Source organism: Hyperoodon ampullatus, assembly GCF_949752795.1.
Source record: "Hyperoodon ampullatus genome assembly, chromosome: 19".
NCBI classification, from domain to species: Eukaryota; Metazoa; Chordata; class Mammalia; order Artiodactyla; family Ziphiidae; genus Hyperoodon; species Hyperoodon ampullatus.
The window spans coordinates 43,438,323-43,459,867 of NC_136932.1; the positions used below are offsets into that span (position 1 = coordinate 43,438,323).

At 53.5% G+C, this 21,545-nt stretch overlaps 1 protein-coding gene across 1 annotated transcript; it reads left to right on the plus strand.

The window, feature by feature from the left end:
• Positions 1 to 2,931: 2,931 nt before the first annotated feature.
• Positions 2,932 to 19,260, plus strand: INPP5K (inositol polyphosphate-5-phosphatase K; the record flags this gene model as incomplete). Its single annotated transcript, XM_079725192.1, has 11 exons — positions 2,932 to 3,164; positions 3,495 to 3,603; positions 6,766 to 6,882; positions 7,233 to 7,408; positions 7,982 to 8,093; positions 8,804 to 8,913; positions 16,993 to 17,179; positions 18,058 to 18,195; positions 18,469 to 18,552; positions 18,700 to 18,804; positions 18,996 to 19,260. 11 exons carry the CDS (start codon positions 2,932 to 2,934, stop codon positions 19,053 to 19,055), a joined length of 1,431 nt encoding a protein of 476 aa, XP_079581318.1. The 3' UTR covers positions 19,056 to 19,260.
• Positions 19,261 to 21,545: the final 2,285 nt, after the last annotated feature.

Below are 21,545 nucleotides of genomic sequence, written 5' to 3' on the forward strand. Positions count from 1 at the left end.
AGGATTCGAAAGATACAGGATATCTCTGAAAATTGTTGCATGTTGATTTCTGTAAACTAAAACAATCCCCTTATCATCTTACTTATGCAAATATCACATTTCTGAAAGTAATCTGGCCATCTTCTACTGGCAGCATTTCCTTTTTGCTTTTGTCTCCCCTCCTCTCCACATCGCCCTCTTTTACCCATCCTACCAAGGGAAACATTTATTTAAGGGAGTTCTTAACCCTGGCTTCTGAGTCTGTAAACCTCATGAAGCTTGTTTGTAAAGTTGTGGTGCATTTTTCTGGGGAGAGTCATGGCTCTCATCAGTTCTTCAAAGGAATCCCATGCACTGTCCTGCCCCCGCCCCCCCAAAAAAATTAAGAACCAGTGATTTGAAGGAAATCATAGTTAGTCTTTGGCACAGTAAATAATCTTTATTTCATGTTTGGTCGTAAATAGAGGCAGTGACTTATTTTTCGTTCACTGATGTATAGCTTTCTGAGTCCAGGAGCCCCCAAAAGTCCAATGTGTAATAGCTTGCATGAGTTTGAAGAGCGGAAAACACTTGAACGTGAGAGTGGAGAATGGAGGCGCTCACTGACCAAGAGGAGAGAGATTACCTGTAGTTGGGAAAGAGACTGGATTACAGGCCGGACAGTGGGTGGCTACGCCGCCTCCCCTCGCCCTCTGCCCCTCGGGACGTTGGGAACCTGGAGGGAGACAGCACCGAGGGCCGAGACCGCACGTTCTGTGCTAGTGAAACGCGACGCACCGGGGCGGAGCGAGGCGGCGGCTTCCGCCGGAAGACGGCCCCTCCAGGCCGACCTCGCGCGAGGCACGCTGGGAGCCGCCTGGGCGGTGTCTGGGCCACGGCGCGCCCCGGCCGTTGGGCGGGGCAGTGTTGTATCGGGGTTTGGTGACACGAGAACACGCCTCTCTTACGTCCCCGTCCCCTAGGCCCCTTTCCCCTCAGCCTTTCACCGTTTCGCGCTCCTTGGAGAGTTCCGCCTCTTCCCCCGAGCCCGCCACCCAGAGCCATCCGTGCGCTCAGACCCCGCCTCTTACGGAAGCCGAGGCGGAGGGTCGAAATCCGGAAGAAAAACAATCGGGAGAGGGAGCTGGTCGGTGGCACCTGCTGCCCGAGGAGGGCAGATTGGGCCAGGACAGGCTGCGGCGGGGAGACGCGAGCCGGCCAGGCCACCGCGTGGGGACGATGGCGGCCATGAACCCACAGACCGAGCTGAGAGTCAGGACGCTCAGGTGAGGAAGGCGACTGCGGGCAGGCCGGCCTGCTCGGGGCGGGATCACTGCCTCCGACCCAATCGGGGCTGCGGGGCTGGGGCAGAACCAGACTGGGAGAGAAGGGGCCAGACCTACAGGGCTGCTTCTAGTTCAGAGGCCTCCCACATCCTCCCAGGCCAGTATCGAGAGGGCTATGTTGGGCTCGAACCCCGCGCCCCCTCCAAACTCAGGCCACCAAGTTCTTTCCCACTTGGACGCCCCAAGCAGGTGGCCCAGTTGGGTTCTGGAGGAGGCAGCAGTGTTGGGCTGTTAGAAGTTAAAAACATAACGAAGCACTCTCCCCTTAGCTCTAGAGTAGAAACCTTGTTCTTACTTTGGATCAGCACATACATCATGGGGTCTTCCTGACCCCGTTGTGACCTCCTGAAACCCAAAATCAGATTTAGATAAGATCCTTTAGTGAAGTGATAATAGCCTGGTCTCATGCTTGTTCTTTAACGAGGAACAACGCTAATCACCAACTTAGTGCCGGTCACGATGCAAGGATTTTGCTGCTAATCGTGGGACCTAAAAGTGGGAACAAGAAATCCCGGCTTTGGCTCTCCATCCACTTAGAGCAGGTCCCTGGGGAAAACAAGGAGCCTTAGACTAAAAGAGCTGCCTCTTAATCCTCCGTTGGACAGCAGGGGGAGACCGTAAACAAACGAAGCACGGAACCTCTGGCTGAGTGCCTGGGAAGGTGGTTATTGTATTGTTTTGTTGACGTTCCTATGGAGGGGCAGGAAGTTGCTTTAAGCTGGCCAAGAATTTCTTCAATTTGTGCTCTTTAGAACATGGACCTCTAAGAACAGGGTCTGGTTGGTGGAGAAAAGATGTTTGAGGACATCCTGCCCTTTCCTTCCCCCCTCTGCCCCCATTCTACATCTTCCACTGTTGCAGGTCCTCCTCCTTACGGTGTGCCTAGGACTCACCTGAGGCTTGGTGGTTCTTCTTGGTCTCTGCAGGGTTTGTAGCCCCTGCCTGTTCTGTACTCAGCACAATCTGGGGGCTTCCTGGGAGCATTACTGTAACTATTCAAATGAAGAGATTTGCAAGTCTCTCCATCCCCTGAGCTGCTGATTAGATCTGTTGTTTCCCTAGGGTTTATGTGAAGCTGAGGTGGATGTTATCCAACTGATGACTTTTCCCCAAAGAGGGTAGAGTCTTGAGAGAGATGTTGAGAAACCTGTTATTCAGAATCTTCTTAGGCTCTTCTGAAATGCTTGGCAGAATTGGTTGTGCTCCAGAGATGAGTGAAGAAGGAAATGTGGTGCTGTTATCTCTGTTATTTTTGAAATTCCCCTGTCTTGCAGTACTAAGGCCTCTCGCAAGGTGAAAACTGAACCTCCAGAATCTTTCTGGTGGTTGTAGGATCCCGTGGATTGAAGAGTGGGGGTGGAAAGTTGCTGACTGAGCCATAGATGAAGGGCTGGTGGAGTTAATAAATTCCTGACAGTCCACCCCATCCACACCCCTTCCCTTGCCTGACTCTGAAACCTTCAGCCCCGCTTTGGCAGCTCTCCTAGTGTCAGCAGCACCAGTGCTGCCAGGTGTAGGGAGCTGTACGCCTGCACGGAGGAGCCAATCCAGGGTGGGAATTTCCTGCTTCGGGGACAGAGGTGAAGATGAAGGGCTTGTAGTTCAGTGGCCCTGTTCCCTCCACCGGATGCAGAAACACACGTTTCCCATTCTGACTACAGCGGATTGTGGTGCAGCCGTTAGCAGGGGCAGCCCCCTGTCTGTTACCTGGATGAGGGCTCATCCTCCTTCCTCCATGGCTTCCCTTCTCAGCATACATGTCGTGACATGGAACGTGGCCTCTGCAGCACCCCCTCCAGACCTCAGTGATCTGCTTCAGCTGAACAACCTGAACCTGAATCTGGACGTGTATGTCATTGGGTAGGTGTCTGCAGGCCCGTCACGCATCCCTATATCTGAGATCAGGTAAGCCTGACCAGTCCCAAGTTGTCCCTGTGGGGAACTGCTGTAACCTGTACACCCTCACTCTGGAGTCTGAAGGCCAGGAGCTTTCAGCCTGCATCAGGGCCAGGCAGTGTCTGTTGTCCTGGATCAGCAGTGGCAAGGGGTTGGCAGTCAACAGCCAGGGGAGGGAGAGACCATGGTCCTGAGAGCCCAAGGCTGGAAAGTCAGCTGAGGGCAGTGCTAAATGTCTGCGGCAGAGGCGGTGCCCTCCAGGCCAGGGGGAAGCCTCTGACCGGAGGTGGGCAGTTTGCAGGAAATGAACTGTGGGATCATGAGCCTCCTTTCTGACACTGCCTTTGAAGACCCATGGAGCAGTTTCTTCATGGATGTGCTTTCCCCTCTGAGCTTCGTCAAGGTAACTTACAAGTTAATGGGCAATTGGGAAATGTGTCTCATCTCTTATCACTAATCCCTAGTCCTTTGGTCTCCCACTCCAGCTTTCATGCTGTGTCCCTTTTATTTAAAGGCCCAAACCTCAGTTGCGCATGGCTCCCTGGGGCTCCTGCCTGCCTTGTGTGTTCAGAGGTAGCTGGAGCTGAGCTGGAACCCCTAGTTTAACACCTTGATATTTTTCAGGTTAGGAGAATTCCTTGGGGAGGTGCAGCGGGGCTTAGTAACACCTCAGTGCCTACCCCACCCCCTGCCTCCAACCTCTACTCTCAGGCCCAGCCTGAAATCTCGGAGCATAATAACTGCCACCATCTACCGAGTGCTTACTTGGTGTTAAGCATTATAAGCAAACTCTTTATATACGTTATTTAAAAATCTTAATTCTTTTGAAATATGGGTATTATATGGCTAAAACCAAGACTCAGAGGTTTCACAGGATATCTGGGGTTCAGATCCAGATCTTTCAAACTTAATAACCCATGTTCTTGGCTACTGTACTTTATTGCTGTACTGATGATCTCTAAGGCTGACAGGTATCCCACGACTTGCCTGCTGGTATCAGAGGGTATCCTCTGATCATAAGGGATATGCACCTCAAATTCTCAGGGGCGAAGAGGTTAGGAGAGGGGACACAGGTGTGGAGGAAAAAGGTTCTCAGTCTGTAGGGTTAGAGTTCTTTGGGGAATCTTTAGACCATAGGAGCATCTACAGGAAGGCTCTAGATTGCTGGATCTCACCTTTCTGCCCTGCACAGCCAAGGGATGAAACACACTCCCACGCAAAATGCCTCCAAGAAGCAATCCTTCCTGGAAATACCAGAATTCCTTTCTTCCCTTCCCTGGGTGACTGGATTTCTTCAGAATTAATTCTGTTACCCTAATTTGCCTAAGGGTGCTGAAGCAAGAGCTGTGAGTCCTCCCGAGGAGGGCAGAGCCAGGAGGACGGCAGACAAGGTTTGGTCCTGCTGCTGAGGCTAAAAAATGCCAGCCCCCAAGCCCTCGGCTCCCTCCACGTCACACTCGGGCCTCTTGCTGCAGACTTGGAGCTGGACCTTCTCGGAGGGCAGAACCGCTTCTCTCTCACCACCCACTGCCTTTCCAAGACTGGAGGCCTCCTTGTACCTTGGCTAACTGGCAAGGGCTTGGCAGGATGGAATTGAGCCAAGGAAGTGAGCTCATCTTGCGGCATGGACACAGCTCATTCTATCCATGCGGCCTCCTGAGGTTGGGAGAGCAGCCTGAGGGCCTGGCACCCAAATTAGATGACCTTTCTTCCCCGGGCCGAGAGTGGAGGTGAAGGGCGAGCCCTGCCTGCAGCCTATTCCTTAGCCAGAAGTTGCCAGCCACGGGTTGAGAAGCCTGGGGCTGACCCCCTTGGCCAGCTCCTAGGCTCCCAGCCACCTCCCTCTAGTCCCTTCCTTAGCTCCTCCTACTTCATTTCCTCCACTGGAACTTCCCCTCCGAGCCTCCTGCCTTTCCCCACAGCCCCACCCCCACATCCATCCTCCCTGCGCCACGCCCCCTTCCCTGCGGCTTCACGAAGCAGGCTGGTGCCTTTGTGGTAGAGACCATCGCCTCAACCCGCTCTATGGGTTCAGATTCAGCTTGAAACTCTTCCTGAATCTTTTATCAGCTCCCTGGGAATCAGTCCCTCTTAGTTCAGCCCTTCACCCACTTCCATCGTCATATTTGCATGCGAAGGGGAGAGACCGAGACGGGGCGGGGGTGGAGAGTGAGGCGGGGGACACATCTGTAGCAATCTCTGCCGAACCCTAGTTTCTCACACCTCCCTCCCTCGGTCATGGATTTGGGGTTCCCCCTGCTTTGACTCCTCCACCGTCCCAGAGCTCCTGGCCTGTGGGATCAAGTTTCATAATTCCTGGAAGGCCCCAGTACACACTCCCCACCCGGGGATTTCCTCCTTGGCCTCTGCACCTCATGCTCCGGAAATAGCTACTCGGGTGGTGGGTGTAGACAGCCTGCAGCTGAGAGAGAGGGTCACTGGCCCATTCCCACCCCACCTCCGCGGCCACAGAGAGCAGGGATTTTGGCAGTCCTGGTCCTTTGAATATCCAGGTAGTCCTACTGGTTCCTTAGTCTCCTTGAGCCTCGGTCCTTCATGTGCAGAACAGGGACGGAGCCGCCTTGAAGGGTTGGCTAGAAGATTAAATGCGCGAGGCAGTGTGTCAGTGGACGGTAGCTACTCTCCCCAATCTGTGAACACACGTCCTCTGCGCTCGCTCTCATCACCTCTACGTGGCCTTCGTACGCACCAACTGCCCACAGTCTATATTATTTTTCAGTAGCATTTTCTTAATTTTTTTGCACTGAGCTATAATGTATACAGAAATTAAGTGTACAGTTTGATGGATTTTCTTTTTTTTTTTTGGCCACGCCACGCAGCATGTGGAATCTTAGTTCCCTGACCAGGGTTGGAACCCGTGCCCCCTGCAGTGGAAGCTCAGAGTCTTAACCACTGGACCACCAGGGAAGTCCCCAGGTGGATTTTTATATGTATATGCAGAACATGTTACCACTGGTCAAATCAAGATACAGAACATTTTCAGCACCCTAGAAGGCTCTCTCATGCTTCTTCCCTGCATTTACTTTCAAGAATCCCTAAACCAAAAAAATAATAACTGCCAGTTAATCCAGCATCTTTGAGATAGATTCCTGCTTTATTAATGAGAAAATAGGCTGAGACTTGCCCAATATCAAATACTTAGAGCCCGAGCTGGGATTTGAACCCAGATCTGGCCCTTAGCCACTGTCCCATAGAGCATCTTTGAAGTTCTTTGAGCCCCAGTGCACAGTACCCATGGAAACTCAGGAGGGCACTGAGGAGAAAAGCACCTGACCGTGCCTGGGCCAGGGCCAAAGAGTCGGTGCCTTCCTGATGGCAGGGGGTCCATGGCAGCCTTGTCTTCTCTGCCCTCCACCCCCAAGCCCAGGAGCAGAAACTGGAACCCGCTTAGCTTCCAGAATGCATCATTTGGCAGCTGAGACTCCATCTGCACTGAGATGCCATAGACCCCTGGCGCAGGACATCCATGTGGATCAGGGCTCTCTAGAGCGCCCAGCACAGGGCCTGGAGGGACACGAATGACCGTTGCCCCTCTGTCCTGCAGGTCTCCAGTGTCCGCATGCAGGGGCTCCTCTTACTGATCTTTGCCAAGTATCAGCATTTGCCCTTTATCCAGATCCTCTCTACTAAATCCACCCCCACTGGCCTCTTCGGGTACTGGGTAAGGACTAAGCTGTTGTCTGAGTCAAGAGCTGGGGGGCCGTCTCACTGGGATGGGCAGGGCTGGGGGCTTTAGAGCTGGGCAAGTGAAAAAGGGGGTGAAATGAATCTTGGCACTCTGTCCAGGCCAGTGCCCTGCATAGCCGCCTTCCCGCCTCAGGGGAGCTTAGCATCCCTAGGATGGCAGGTGGATGAGCTGGGCTCTGTGGATGGAGAGGCCACTCTGGGAGCTGAGTGTCTGACTCTGGGAGACCCCACAGGAGGTGAGACCATCTGCCCTCAGGTCTAGGATGGGAAAAGAGATGTGTGTCCCCCCTAGAATGGCTTCCCACCCTCCTGCCCACCTACCAGGGGAACAAAGGGGGCGTCGACATCTTCCTGAAGTTTTACGGCTACTATGTCAGCATCATCAACTGCCACCTGCCCCCGCACATGGCCAACAATGACCAGCGGCTGGAGCACTTTGACCGGATCCTGGAGATGCAGAATTTTGAGGCACAGGATATCCCCAACATCCTGGACCACGAGTGAGCATGCCGTTGTGAACTGCCGCCCCTGCCCTCTCCCCCAGGCCAGCCCAGGCAAGCGTGCTCTGCCCGGTCACTGCTCCCCAGCCAGAGGCAGTCCGCCCCATCTCCCACCCTCTCCCAGCCTCTTTCCTGACAGCCCATCTGCTCTCCTCTGCAGCTTTGCCTACCTGAGGTCTGGAACACCTTCCCTTTCCCTGGCCCCTCTGCCCTGCCTAGAAGCTCTGGGCACTTCCGAACATCCCAGGTCAAGAACCTCGTGGTTCCCGAGGTCCCCGGGAGGGCTGGTTCTCAGCCTTGCCTGTTGCCCAGTTGAGGAGGGAGGGCTAGGGCCTGCTCCATATTTGCCACGTGCCCCTTGGGGCCCATCTGTTCGGCGTAAATGGTGGCGGGTGGGGGCCGTAAGAACAGTCCCGTTGGGCCCCGCTCTTGTCTTCACCTGATCTTCTCACCCACCCCTCGAGCTTTCTACTCTCCGGCAGCCCTGCAGTGAGTGGCCAGAACCCCTGTGGTCCTGCCTTTTCTGACCTCGTCACAAACCTTCAGGCCGCCTGCTTTCCTTTCTTTCTGAAGCCTCATTCTCTGGCTTGGAGACATGAACTTTCGGATTGAGGACTTTGGGTTGCACTTTGTTCGGGAATCCATAAAAAATCAGTGCTACAGTGACCTGTGGGAGAAGGATCAGGTATCTGATGAGGGGAGGGCCGCGAAGGGTGGTCTGAGCCCGTGGTGGGTGGAGGTCAACATGAGATGTGGGGAGGTTCTCTAGTGCCTGTTCTCCTTTCCCAGGCCGCCCGAGTCCCTGTTCCCAGGCAGGGTGGGGTCTAATAGGGCTTGACCTCTGCCGGTAGGGCAGCCAGTCCTGCTCGGCTGCCCCGGTCTCCAGCTGGAGGAGCGAGGACACAGCCACTGGGTGTGCGTGAGGTTAGGGAGCGAGAAGGGCTTCGGCCTGCTATGGCCCCGCACCATCGCCAGCCCTCTTGTGTCCCTGTTGTCTTTCCCACCCCCAGCCTGGCTTGCCTCCTAGAGGATGAGATACCACCCCTTTGGGGGACCCTGGCTACCCCAGCCTCCCTTCTGACACACGTTTGCTGGTGGCTGCCAGGGAGGTGGAATTCAGAGCCTGGTCCCTATAGTCCAAGAACTGGGAAAAGGCAGGCAGCTGCCTCCCCTGGGACCATGTGGTAATGTTTGCAAAAGGATCCAGCTGATCTCCCGGGGGTGAGGGCGCCGGGGGCTGGGGTGCCGAGGCTGCCACTGGGGCAGTGAGGAGGTGGAGTGGCCGGGTTTGACTCTTGCCCCACTGCGATGGCATGTGCCAGCCCTTGACTGGAGCGTGGTGCCGGGCCGTTGGGGCAGGACTGCTGGGAGATGGGAATGTGCCTTTCCCTCCAGCTCAGCATTGCCAAGAGACACGACCCACTGCTCCGGGAGTTCCAGGAGGGCCCCCTGCTCTTCCCGCCCACCTACAAGTTTGATAAGAACTCCAACAACTATGACACCAGGTGAGGGCGCTCCACCAGGAGAGGATCAGCCTGTCACAGGTCTGGGCCTGGGAAGCCAGATCATGCTGGCCCTAGTGGCAGTGGGAGCTGCCTCCGAATAGAAGTGTCGGGGAAGCAGGAATAGATCCAGCCATCACCTCTCAGGAGTGGCACCACCCGCCCCCCTCATGAGATGCTGCCCATGGGAGCTGTCCCAGATTGTCCGCAGGGAGAGCAGGAAGGGGAGACACAGTGCTGGCAGGAATAGGGGTTGGGGGCAGGGCAGGTAGAGCCAAAGGGGAGGGAAGACGGTTGATTGCTGACTTGAGGGGACTGTACTTCAGCATTCTGGGAACCCCTGCCCCTGAATGTTGTCTCTGTTGTCCCCGCTCCCCAGGACTTTCTGATCCTACCCAGACAGGGGGGCAGAAAGCTTGGCTCAGCCAATTACTGGTATTACATAGCCCTGCCCCAGCTGTGAGTGGGTTGGGTACTATTTAGGAAGGTGAAGTAGTAGTTGTCAGGGGGGCAGTTAATGGGGAACAATGTGGAGATAGTGCATCTGGTAGTTAGAAGCACAGCTCTGCCCTTCATCAACTGTATGACCTTGGACACGGTATTTAAGTCTCAATTTTGTCATCTATAAAATGGGGATGATAACAATACCTATTTCACGGGGCTGAAGATTAAATGAGACCTTGCATGTGCTCAGACCAGTGCCTGTCACCCGGTAAGCACTGTGATAACTGCTGTTGTTATTTTTATTTTATTTTATTATTTATTATTTATTTTTTTATAAATTTATTATTTATTTTTTGGCTGTGTTGGGTCTTCGTTGCTGCACGCGGGCTTTCTCTAGTTGCGGCGAGCCGGGGGCTACTCTTCGTTGCGGTGTGCGGGCTTCTCATTGCAGTGGCATCTCTTGTTGCAGAGCACGGGCTCTAGGCGCTCGGGCTTCAGTAGTTGTGGTACGTGGGCTCAGTAGCTGTGGCTCGTGGGCTCTAGAGCACAGGCTCAGTAGTTGTGGTGCACGGGCTTAGTTGCTCCGTGGTATGTAGGATCTTCCCGGACCGGGGCTCAAACCCATGTCCCCTGCATTGGCAGGCGGATCCTTAACCACTGCGCCACCAGGGAAGTCCCTGTTGTTATTTTTAGATTCATGTCTTCAGGTAGCAGTTTTACTGAAAACTTTTCTCAGAAGCTGAGAAAGGGCCAAGTGACCACCAAAACCTTAGGCTTAGGCAGAGGGGCAAAAGTAGCTCTGGCAAGAGGTCCCTGGCCCAATTTAGGGCAAGGATCCTCATCTCTTTGAAGAAAAAGAACCCCCTACATGTTATGAGGCTCTTTGTTTCAGCTGGAGCAGCTCCTTCATGTATTCCCCTAGCAGGACTGTCTCATGAGGGAGGCAGGAGGCACCTCCAGGGCGGCCCAGGCCTCTGGGATTTAGCAGGTGAGTAGGTATGTCCACAGCCAGCCTGGGGTGAGAGGAAGAGCTGCTGGCCCAGTGCTGGAAGCCGTGTGGCAGAGCCACAATGTCCCCACCAAGCAAGGGGGAGAGCATGAGCCATTTCAGGTGTGTGGAGCAAGGCAGAGTGGGGTCACAGCCAGGGCAGTGCACACAAGAAGAGGCCACGAACACTGGAAACAGGGTCCAGCCTGAGCTACAGTACAAGCCAGAAAGAAGGGAGGAGGGCAGGCTCCAGCTGGCCTGCTGGCCGGGTCCACAGCTGACAGTCTCCCCAGCCATCCATTGGAGATGAGGGTCCAATGGACTCACTGTGGAAATTGTCAGGCCTCAGTGGGACAGGCTGGGGCCTTGGGGGTTGGGACCCTCTACCAATTGACTTCAAAACCTCACTTGCCAGCAGGAAGAGAGCTGCTGACAGACCGTTTGGCCAGGTGTCCCTCTGCCCACACCCCTGGTTATGGGAGGGAAACCAGCAGGAGACTGGAAGTTACTGAGATGGCCTAGAGAGGCTCAGAGATGTTCAAGGTCTTACCCAGGTGGCTCAGCTAGCGATGGCAGAGCTGGGGCTCAGACCCAATTCTCTGGACTGTGTTGCCCACGATGCCTTCCTCTAGCCCACAGTGCCTCTGGGTTCACAGCCAGTCTTGCCAGCAGCAGCAGAAAGGAGGGCAGGATTGGGATAGCAAAGCCTTGCTAAGGAGAAGGCAGATGTTATTTCCACATAATAGGTATAATCCACATTGTGACTGACATTATTGAGTGCTGACCATGGGCCAGGCATCGTGCAGAGTGCTTTGCCCGCATCACTTCACTTCATTTATACTGTATCTTCATTAGGTAAATGCTGTTGATACTGACTTTTTACAAATAAGGAAACTGTGTCTCAGAAGATCTAAGTAAGGTAGTAACAGAGTAAATGACGGAGCAAGAATTTGAACTGGAGTCTGTGTGAATCCAGTTCCCCTTGCCTGGAGCCCAGGAAATGAAGGAATGTCTGGACAGGAACAGGGGCCTTATGGGGGGACCTCATAACTGAAATATTCCCAGCTGGGAGCTCCTGCGGTGGGCAGGGCCTGAGCCCCACATAGTGAACAGAAACATTCCTGTCTGCTCAGTCTGTTATTCATCCTGAAAGCCCAGTTCAGACATCATCTGAACCATCTGAAAAGCCTTTCCTGACCCTTGCCCGTTTCACTGAGAGTTCTCTCCTTCCCTTATGCTGCCTGCAAGCCTTGCACACACCATGCTTTCAGTGTTGCTTTTAAAACACAGTGTGCCTTTCTTGCTGTGCTATGAATGCCCAGTGCACAGAGACCGGATCTGATTTATGACCGTCCCTGGTGTGTAGCGTAGTGCCTGGCATATGTTTAAACTGGGAGCCTGAGAGGACAAAAGGAAAAGATAAGGCATTTAAGGAGCAACCAGTCTAGTAGAGGGACCCACCCAGAGTGAGAGAGCCAAATAAACACTCTCAAGTCCAGGAGTTGGCCCATAGAAGGTTCCAGAACTCTGTGTGGAAGTGCCGAAGGAGGGTGAAGCAAATGGTAAGGAGGCGGGCAGCTGAAGCCAGGAGGAGTCAATGAGAGTTATTGTCAGGGAGGCAAAAAGGAGCGCAGGCATTCTGATCAGTCAGCAGCGCTGGTGAGAGGCATCTTGAGTGGAGTTGACCCACTGTACAGAGGGACTGAGCTGCATGCAGGGCATGGTACGGAGCTTTGCCCAGCCTCGGCAGCATCCCGGAGCCAAGATGTAATGAGAAACGAGGTCAGCTCCATTACACGGGAGGGTGAAAGGGCTGAGGGCAGGAAATCCTATTAAAGTCAGGGATTGCAATGGTTTTGTTACAGTGGACAGGAACCCAGTCCACCTCTCTGCTAGGCAGTGAGCAGAGGATGTTATGATCAATCTATTCAAGACTCGAGTCCAGAGTTCAGCGAGACACTTAGAAGCCATCTTCGGCCATAGGGAGCCGAAAGGAAAAGTGCTCTCAGACCCCAAAATGGAACACATCACTACTTTTGGGTCAGTACACTGGCTCAAGTTTTCTAGGCTCTTAAGCCAGGAGAATCCTGCAGAGCTACTTGGTTTTAATTTTTAGAAAGTAAAGACATACTACAGGCATACCTGAGAGATATTACGGGTTTGGTTCCAGACCACCACAGTAAGGCGAATATCACAATAAAGAGAGTCACACAAATGTTTTGGTTTCCTGATACATAAAAAAGTTATGTTTACACTATACTGTAGTCTGTTGAGTGTGCAATAGCATTATGTCTAAAAAAATGTACATACCTTCATTTAAAAATACTTTATTGGTAAAAAAAATGCTAACCATCATCTGAGCCTTCAGCAAGTCATAATTTTTTTTTGCAATAGTAACATCAAAGATCACAGATCACTGTAACAGTTACAACAATAATGAAAAAGCTTGAAATATTATAAGAACTACCAAAATGGGACTCAGAGACATGAAGGGAGCAAATGCTGTTTGAAAAATTGTGCTAATGGTCTTGCTCGATGCAGGGTTGCCACAAACATTCAATTTGTAAAAATCACAATATCGGTGCAGTACAAGAAAAGCGAAGCACAAGGAAATGAGGTGCGCCTGTAAGCTCCAGAGATAATTCTTGTACTCAGTCACGACCATTCAGCCAAGAAAAGCATTAGTGATGGGACTTCCCTGGTGGTGCAGTGGTTAAGTATCCGCCTGCCAATGCAGGGGACACATGTTCTAGCCCTGGTCCAGGAAGATGCCACATGCCACGGAGCGACTAAACCTGTGCACCACAACTACTGAGCCTGTGCTCTAGAGCCCGCGAGCCACAACTACTGAAGCCCGCACGCCTATGCCTAGAGCCCATGCTCCACAACGAAGAGTAGCCCCTGCTCGCAGCAACGAAGACCCAACGTGACCAAAAATAAATAAGTAAATAAATGTATTTAAAAAAAAAAAAAAAGCATTAGTGAGACCCGGCTCTGGTGACACACTGGGAATCAGCCACTGCGGGCAAGCTGGAGGAGACGGGTGCAGTGGAAGGAGCACTGACTGTAGTCAGCAACGTGGGCAGGCACCCAGCTCCCACCTGCATAGGGTGACCCCGCTCAACTTCAGTGTCCTGGAGAAGAAGGAAAATGTGACCCGTGGCATTCTTCCAGTGTTGGAAGGATTGGAACAGTCTGATGCACAGAAGGACCCCGTGTTTAGTTATTATTAGGAATGGAGAACTGAGGGAAATGTATAATATTTAGTTGGTACATATTTATTTTGCTTATTTGTTCCTTGTCTTTTGTTTGTTAAACGAGCTCGTCAACGACTTTGTCAATCCCATTTAGCAGATCCCCAGTTGCCTGGCGTATAATAAGGGCTCAGTAAAGCTCACTGAAAGAATGAACAATACTCAGTAAAGCTCACTGAAAGAATGAACAAAAAGGTGCCCAGTGATGAGTGTGGACCAGTCCATGGAAAAGGAGGAAAGGGAGACAGGCTGAGGTCCCAAGGAGGAAGGAGAGCCAAGCTGAGGTACTGAGGGGGAAGGAGAGTCAGGCTGTGGTCAGGACTTGGGGAGGATCCTGACGGGACAGCAAGTATGGGCTCTTGACCATAATAGGGAAGTGGAGGTGGGGAGGATGCTTTGAAAGGGAGAGTGGTACATTCATGTGGTTCATTACCAAGTTTTAAGAATTGCTAGGCACTGAATGTCCAAGATTGGTTTGGAGATTGAGTGTCTGTTGTCTCTGGGATGGGAATACCACATTCCGATTATCCCCTGAACACTCCTCAGAAGAGTGAAGGATTGAAAACCCAGGAGCCCCGAGGAGAGGTGGTTTAGCCAGTTCCCACTTTTTTTTTTTTTCGCGGTACATGGGCGTCTCACTGTTGTGGCTCCAGACACGCAGGCTCAGTGGCCATGGCCCACAGGCCCAGCCGCTCCGCGGCATGTGGGATCCTCCCGGACCGGGGCACGAACCCACGTCCCCTGCATCGGCAGACGGACTCTCAACCACTGCGCCACCAGGGAAGCCCTAGTTCCCACTTCTTGACCACTCCCTCGACAATGTTTCTTTGAAGTAAGCACTGTTGTCACCCCATCTTAAGAGTGGAAGAAACTGAGGTTTGGAGTGATGAAGTCACTTGCCCAAGAGCAGAACTTTTTTTTAAACTAAGTTACTGGTTTGTTGTAAAAAGATATAACTCAGAAGCAGGCAGATGGAAGAGATGTGTAGGACAAGGTATGGGGAAGGGGAAGGAGCTTCCATGCCCTCTCCAAGGGCACCACTCCCCAGATTCACTAACCTGGAACCGCATAGCTCTTAATTAACAGGGGCAGAACCTTCCCCAACTGGTCTCTGATACTAGAGTCAGAGTTCACCACCGAGGCACCATTCTGCCTCTATTGCTGGAAAACCATATTGTTATTGAAGTGATGGAAGTATACCAGAAATGTGTGTTTAAAATAGTAAGTGAATGAAGCAGAAGACAAAAACAGAATTTCAAACTGATTATAAGCATATGAAACTGTATATGTTAAGATTAGGTGGGCAGGGCTTCCCTGATGGCGCAGTGGTTAAGAATCCGCCTGCCAGTGCAGGGGACATGGGTTCGAGCCCTGCTCCGCGAGGATCCCACATGCCGCGGAGCAGCTAAGCCCGTGCCCCACAACTACTGAGCCTGTGCTCTAGAGCCCACGAGCCACAACTACTGAAGCCCGCACGCCTAGAGCCTGTGCTCCGCAACAAGAGAAGCCACCGCAATGAGAAGCCTGCGCACCGCAACGAAGAGTAGCCCCCGCTCGCCGCAACTAGAGAAAGCCCGTGCACAGCAACGAAGACCCAATGCAGCCAACAATATATAAAAATAAAATAAATTATTTTAAAAAAATGATTAAGTGGGCATTTTTTTGCATAAGTGGGCATTTTTTAAAAATATATTTTTCACTTTTTTAAACCATTTAAGATTTAATTTTATTTATTTTTGGCTGCGTTGGATCTTTGTTGCTGCGTACAGGCTTTCTCTAGTTGCGGCAAGTGGGGGCCACTCTTCGTTGCGGTGCGCAGGCTTCTCATTGCGGTGGCTTCTCCTGTTGCGGAGCACAGGCTCTAGGCGTGCGGGCTTCAGTAGCTGTGGCTCGCAGGCTCTAGAGCACAGGCTCAGTAGTTGTGGGGCACGGGCTTAGCTGCTCCGCGGCATGTGGGATCTTCGTCAACCAGGGATCGAACCTGTGTCCCCTGCATTGGCAGGCGGATACTTATCCACTGCGCCACCAGGGAAGTCCCTAGGTGGGCATTTTTGAGGAAGGAGAATGAGCTTGGGTTTTTTTTTTTTGTTTTTTTTGTTTTTTAGTTCTTTGGGTTTCAGGAGCACTTCTTGAGTACCTACTGCATGCCAGGCTCTGTGCTAATGCTGAGGATACACAGGAGATGCCAAAAGTCCGTCCTTACCTTCCAAGCTTACACGCTAACTGATAGGCTGACTGGGAAACAGTGAACTACAATATACTGTAATAGGAGATGTACTTGTGTAGAATGCTTTGGAAGCAGAGAGGTCAGTGACGGCTTTATGACAAAAACAGCACTGGAACTGGGCCTCTCCCTGTGACAAAGGGAGTTATAGATAGCAAAAGCTGTAAGAGTAGAGGCCCAGAGGCTTGAGACATTCACCATGGTGAGGTGGGTCTGGGGCAGAGGAGGGAGATAAGGTAGCACAAGGGGTGTCAGACTCCTGCGCACCTTGAAAGCCACATTTGGAGACTTGAGCTTTATTCTGGAAGCAGTGAAGACTCTTTAAAGGTTTTAAAGCAGCGAATCATTTGACCAAGCTGTATGGTCTCTCTTATGCCCGTCAGGGAAGCTGGTGAGTAAAGAACAGGTGGGAGGTCTTTCACTTGACTCTTGAGAACAAAGCGTCACAGTAGCCGGTGTATGCAGAGAGTTTATGTTGTACGAAGCATGGTGCTAAACATTTTTTGTGTTTCATCTCATTTAATCATCTCAGCAACCCTATGACGTAACTACTATTATCTCCATTCTACAGATGAGGAAGCTGAGGCCTAAGAGGGGTTGGCCTGGTGATTAAGGGCACATGCTCTGTGGTCATGCTGGCTGGCCTTGAGTCCTGGCTCTACCACTCAGTGGCTGTGTGACTGGGAAAGTTACTTCCCCTCCAAGACTCATTTTCTCCACTTGTGAAGAGTGAAATAAATAGTTCTGGTTGCCGGCATGTAGTGAGCGTTCCCTAAATGCTTCCCTTTCCTTCCCTAAGGTCAGGTCTTTAGTATGGGGGAAGCCGAATTCCAGCTCAGGTCTGTCTCACTCCAAATTCCAAACCTCAGCTTCTTTGATGTTCTGCTGCTTTTATTCAAGAAATAATAAAGGCTTTAAATGGGATGTTTCTGAGTCACAATTTGATTGTGACCCTCTAGTCTACTGAGGGTCCTTGGCTGAGTCTGACAAAGGCCAGCATACTTTTGGTTCCATTGGACACCCTGCTGCCGTGCTGGTCTCCAGCTCTGGCCCAGAGGGGTCTCGTGACTGCTGACAGGCCCTGGTGTTAGGGCATCCAGCAAGCTCGTGGGTCCCTTCCTGCTCACCTGCCAACCCTTCTCTCCCCATTCTTCCTCTCCTCCCACCCCCAGTGAGAAAAAGCGCAAGCCCGCGTGGACCGACCGCATCCTGTGGAGGCTGAAGCGGCAGCCCCAGGCCGCCATCCACACCCCGACGCTGTCAGCCCCCCACTTCACCCTGTTTCTGAGGAGCTACGTCAGCCACATGCTGTACAGCATCAGTGACCATAAGCCTGTCACTAGCACCTTTGACCTGGAGGTAAATTTCTGGGCTGCCCGGCACTTGGCAGAGGAGCAGCCATGCTGGGCCACATCCCCAGACCCTCCCGCCCTGGGTTCTCATGTCAGCAGATGCCCCAGGGGAGACCTGTGGGAGGACATGATTGCCTTTCCTCCCGGGTCAGGTATCCCAGCTCTTCTTAGGAGCTGTTGATGGCTCTGTCTGTCAAAAATGTGTTCAAACCCTTTGTCAGTAGGTTTCCATTTCCTCTTGGTACTGTCCCTTGGGGCTCCTGAGTTCCATTATGCTTATTACCTACCATGGGAAGTAGGACTTGCTTTCATTTGTCCTGCACCTATCGGGCTCAGGTTGCAAAGGAAGCCCCCTCCATCCTTGTATCTTGCCATCTCATGACCACTCATGACCAAGGCGGTGTTCACCTCCTTTGAGCTGCTGGCTGCCCTCTTACTGTTTGTCTTTCTTTATACCACTGTGTTCCTCCACATGCCTATAGCTGTTCTCACCAGAGGCCCCCAAATTGGATTTGGGCCTTTGGATCAGGAACCGTGAAGGGCCTGTGAGCAACTCCCTGGCTTCTTTCTTCAGCCCGCCAGCGGCGCCCCTGATCTCCCCCACTCCGACGTTCCTCAGCACTTGGCTCTCTGCTTGGTTACCTAGCCGGCCCCCAGTCTCGTCCTCCTGGCAGGGCCAGCCATCCCCGATCAGCCTTTGGCCCTTCTTTCGAGCTGGCCAGCCAAGGTCTGATACTCTAAGGGCAGCCTAGTAGAGTTAACCTGTGGGTGCCCCTCCATCCCTCCCCACTGACCCTGACCGTTGCAAGGGCACAGTAAGGACGTTCGTCTCAGGGAAGGGAATGATGCTGTGGGACGTCAACCCCTTCCCGCCCCTGTGCGTAGCTGAAGCCATCGGTATCTGCCCCACTGGTCACCCTGCTGCCCGAGAGCCCGTGCGCCAAGGAGAGCGACATGCTGATCAGCTACTCCCTGACCGCAGACTTCCTCAGCAGCCCCTGGGACTGGATTGGCCTGTACAAGGTGACGTGGCAGGCGGGCAGGGAGCCCATCGGTCGCACCCCCCCCCACCGGTTTATCTATTCTGGGTGCTCAGGGGAATTGGGCACAGAGACTGCAGAGCTACCCTCATCCACCCCAAGGGTCCTTGCCCACCGAGGGGCTAGCAGTGCAGGGGAAGAGGCAGCTGGTATGACGGCCAGCCTCAGACATGACACCATCCTCTCCGTAGGACTTGACATGGGTCCCGTGTCCTCCCACACCACTGACTGCCCGTCCGATTCCCCCCTCCCACAGGTGGGGCTGCGCCACATTAATGACTACGTGTCGTATGTCTGGGTCAGGGACAACCAGGTCTCCTTCAGCGACGGGCTGAACCAGGTACCTGCCCCCTTTCCTGAGATAGGAATTCCACATCTCCAGCAGGCGGGCTTGTCTGACCTCTCCCCTGTCTTCTGGAAGGAGCTGAGAGCTGAATGGGGCCTGGGGCCGTGGAGCTGATCCACTTCCGTCTGTCCTTCCCTCCAGGTGTACATCGACATTAGTGACATCCCTGAGACTGAGGATCAGTTTCTCCTTTTTTACTATAGCAACAACCTACATTCTGTGGTGGGGATAAGCACTCCCTTCAAGGTAATGGCTGCTGGTGGGTAAGAGGAAGGGTAGCCCAGAAGACTTGAGCCCATCACCAGTTCCCTGAGGCCACGGGCCGAGGAGCCGACCCCCACCATGGAGCCGAAGCCTTTGGGGGATGGGGGAGACAGAAGGCACGGGGTGAAGCCTGCCCTCGCTCCTTCCGCTCACTGCTTGTTTTACCCCTGCAGATCCATCCTCGCTCCTTCTTGGCGGAGGGCCCCCTGGATGAAGCCCAACCACAGATCTGAGCCGGGATAGAGTGAATCCAGGGCGGAGGCTGGAGCTGGCAGCCAGCTCTGCCTACCAGTGCCAGGAGTGCGGAGGGCCCAGCCCAGCCCCCTGAGGAGGCAGCGGTATCCTCCACCTCCCAGGGGGACCTCTAGCCACACTCCTTTGCTCTCTCCAGTCCAGATCCCTGGAATCGGCCCCTTAAATACAGGTTTTTGTTGCTGAGGTGTGAGTGAAACCAGCTAGTTTGTCAACAGTGAAGATCTAGACAGTCCACTGGATGTGGGAAGGACCCTCTGGCCTGCGTCTCATTTCTTGATTTCCCCCCCACACACTTCCAGTCCCGCCCAAGCAGGCCTGCCAGGCACATGCCCCATCTGGCACAGGCCTGCATTCTTGTCACGCCACCCTGGGCCTTAGGCTGCCTGGGAGGGGGAGATGCTCCCATTTGTACAGGCTGCGGAGACTGGTTGGCCCACATGGCACTGGGTTCCAGGAGGCTTGGCATCTCGTTGCCTGTCCCCCTGAGGGGTGGGCAGAGGACCTGGGATCCCTGCTTTCAGCAGAAGCAGATGCGTAAGTTGGCAGGATGGAGGAGCCCTCCACCCAGGCTCTTCTGTAGGGGCTGTGGGCAGGCTGATGTGTGTCCTTCTGCCAGCAGCACACCCCCACCCCCAGCTCAAGGAGTCCAACTCAGGAAGTTCCAGGGTCTGAGCAGAGGATTGGACTCAGGTTCGCTTCTGCTAGTGGATCAGGCTCCATGCCCCGAGCCTGCCCTCTTATGAAGGGCTGGCAGGTGGTAGAGGACCTACGGCCACAGACTTTTCCAGGGTGGTCCTTGCCCCGTCCAGGTCGTCTTCCCCTACCCTCGCCTGCCATCGCAGGCCAGAAACTTGCCCTTTGTCTAGACCACTCTGGGACCTAGAAGTGGGGGCAGGCGGAGAGGAGAGTCAGAATCAAGATGTCCTGGAGAATCTGGCCCGGGGGTCTTCAGAGAGCATTCTCCAGCTGCTGTGTGGACACGGTTCGGCCCCACTCCCACCATTTGCCTCCAGCCGCCGTCGACTCTACAGCCTGTTTCCGAGGAGAAGACACCTCAGGGAGCCTGCTCTGTGACTATTAACGCCCAGCCTATGACCTGAGACTGAGGGACACTCCAGTTGCTCTGCATTCCTACTTCACCCTGGGAGCCATCAGGAACTGTCCCTCTGGCTTCTAGCAGGCCATGGCCATCTGTGTTCTGTGGCTGTTGCATTGGGGGATAATTAGAAACATGGCTTTTACACTTGTGACTCCTTCATGATAGTGGTGGGGACGGGCACACGCCCCTGGGCCCTTGCTAGACTCCAGGACGAGGGCCCTGTTATCCAGACTAGACCATGTCTGAGGATGACAGATGTTGCCCAGATGGGAGTGGGATGAGGTTCTGGGATGGTGGCCCTCCGAGTCCCTGGTCCAGGTGGGGCATGTCTCTTATGCTGTTGGGCACTTCGTTTCCTCTGCTGCTGAGCAGGTAGAATGGATTTCTTGGGACTGAAGTCTCAGAAAATGTGCATACTCTGCTCTCACCGATTCATCCCTCCTCACCCGGCACTCCCTCACACCTTAGTCTTGAGCCTTGGTCCTGGGTTAAGCTCTCCAAAAATGTCACCATCTCTTCTCTCTGCCCCACCTCTCCCCCAGATCCCTGTACCCCGAGGTCCCCACGATAACTTCCATCCCTGCCCCCAACACACACATACCTGAGGGACTCTGAACCCTTGAACTCGCCACCTGTTTCCTTCTCACGCACAACCATCGTGGGTGCTGCTACAGAGCACCCTTCATCTGTGGACGGGGAAACCAAAGCCCAGAGGAGTGGCGTGATCCCGCCGAACTGAGCCAGGGAGCTGTGGTGTCATGCAAGACCAGAAACACAGGAATGGGCTCAAGACCTGGGTTCGAATGACAGTTCCACCTCTACCCTACTCTAGGAGTCTCAGTTTCTGTAAAATACAAACAATGTTCCGGTTCACAAGATTATTGTGAGAGAACAATTACAAAACAAAAACAGGGCTTCCCTGGTGGCGCAGTGGTTGAGTCCGCCTGCCGATGCAGGGGACACGGGTTCGTGCCCAGGTCCGGGAAGATCCCACATGCCGCAGAGCCGCTGGGCCTGTGAGCCATGGCCGCTGAGCCTGCGCGTCCGGAGCCTGTGCTCCGCAACAGGAGAGGCCACAACAGTGAGAGGCCCGCCCGCATACTGCAAAAAACAAAAATAAAAACAAAACAGTCTATCCAGCTCTTCGTTCTGATTGATGTAGCCCTGGGGCTGGACCTCAGGGCTCCTGACTCCAGGGGTCCCCCTGTTTCTCATGTTTCTGGATCATGCTTGTCTTCTAGGTGCCCACCTCTCCCCTTTGCCCTTAAGTCTTCACACACCCCTACCCCTGCCTCCCGTTAGCACGGAGGGGTGAGTCCAGCAATGATTGAGAGGCGGGAAGGGGAAGGGGGGGTGCTCTCCCTCCTCT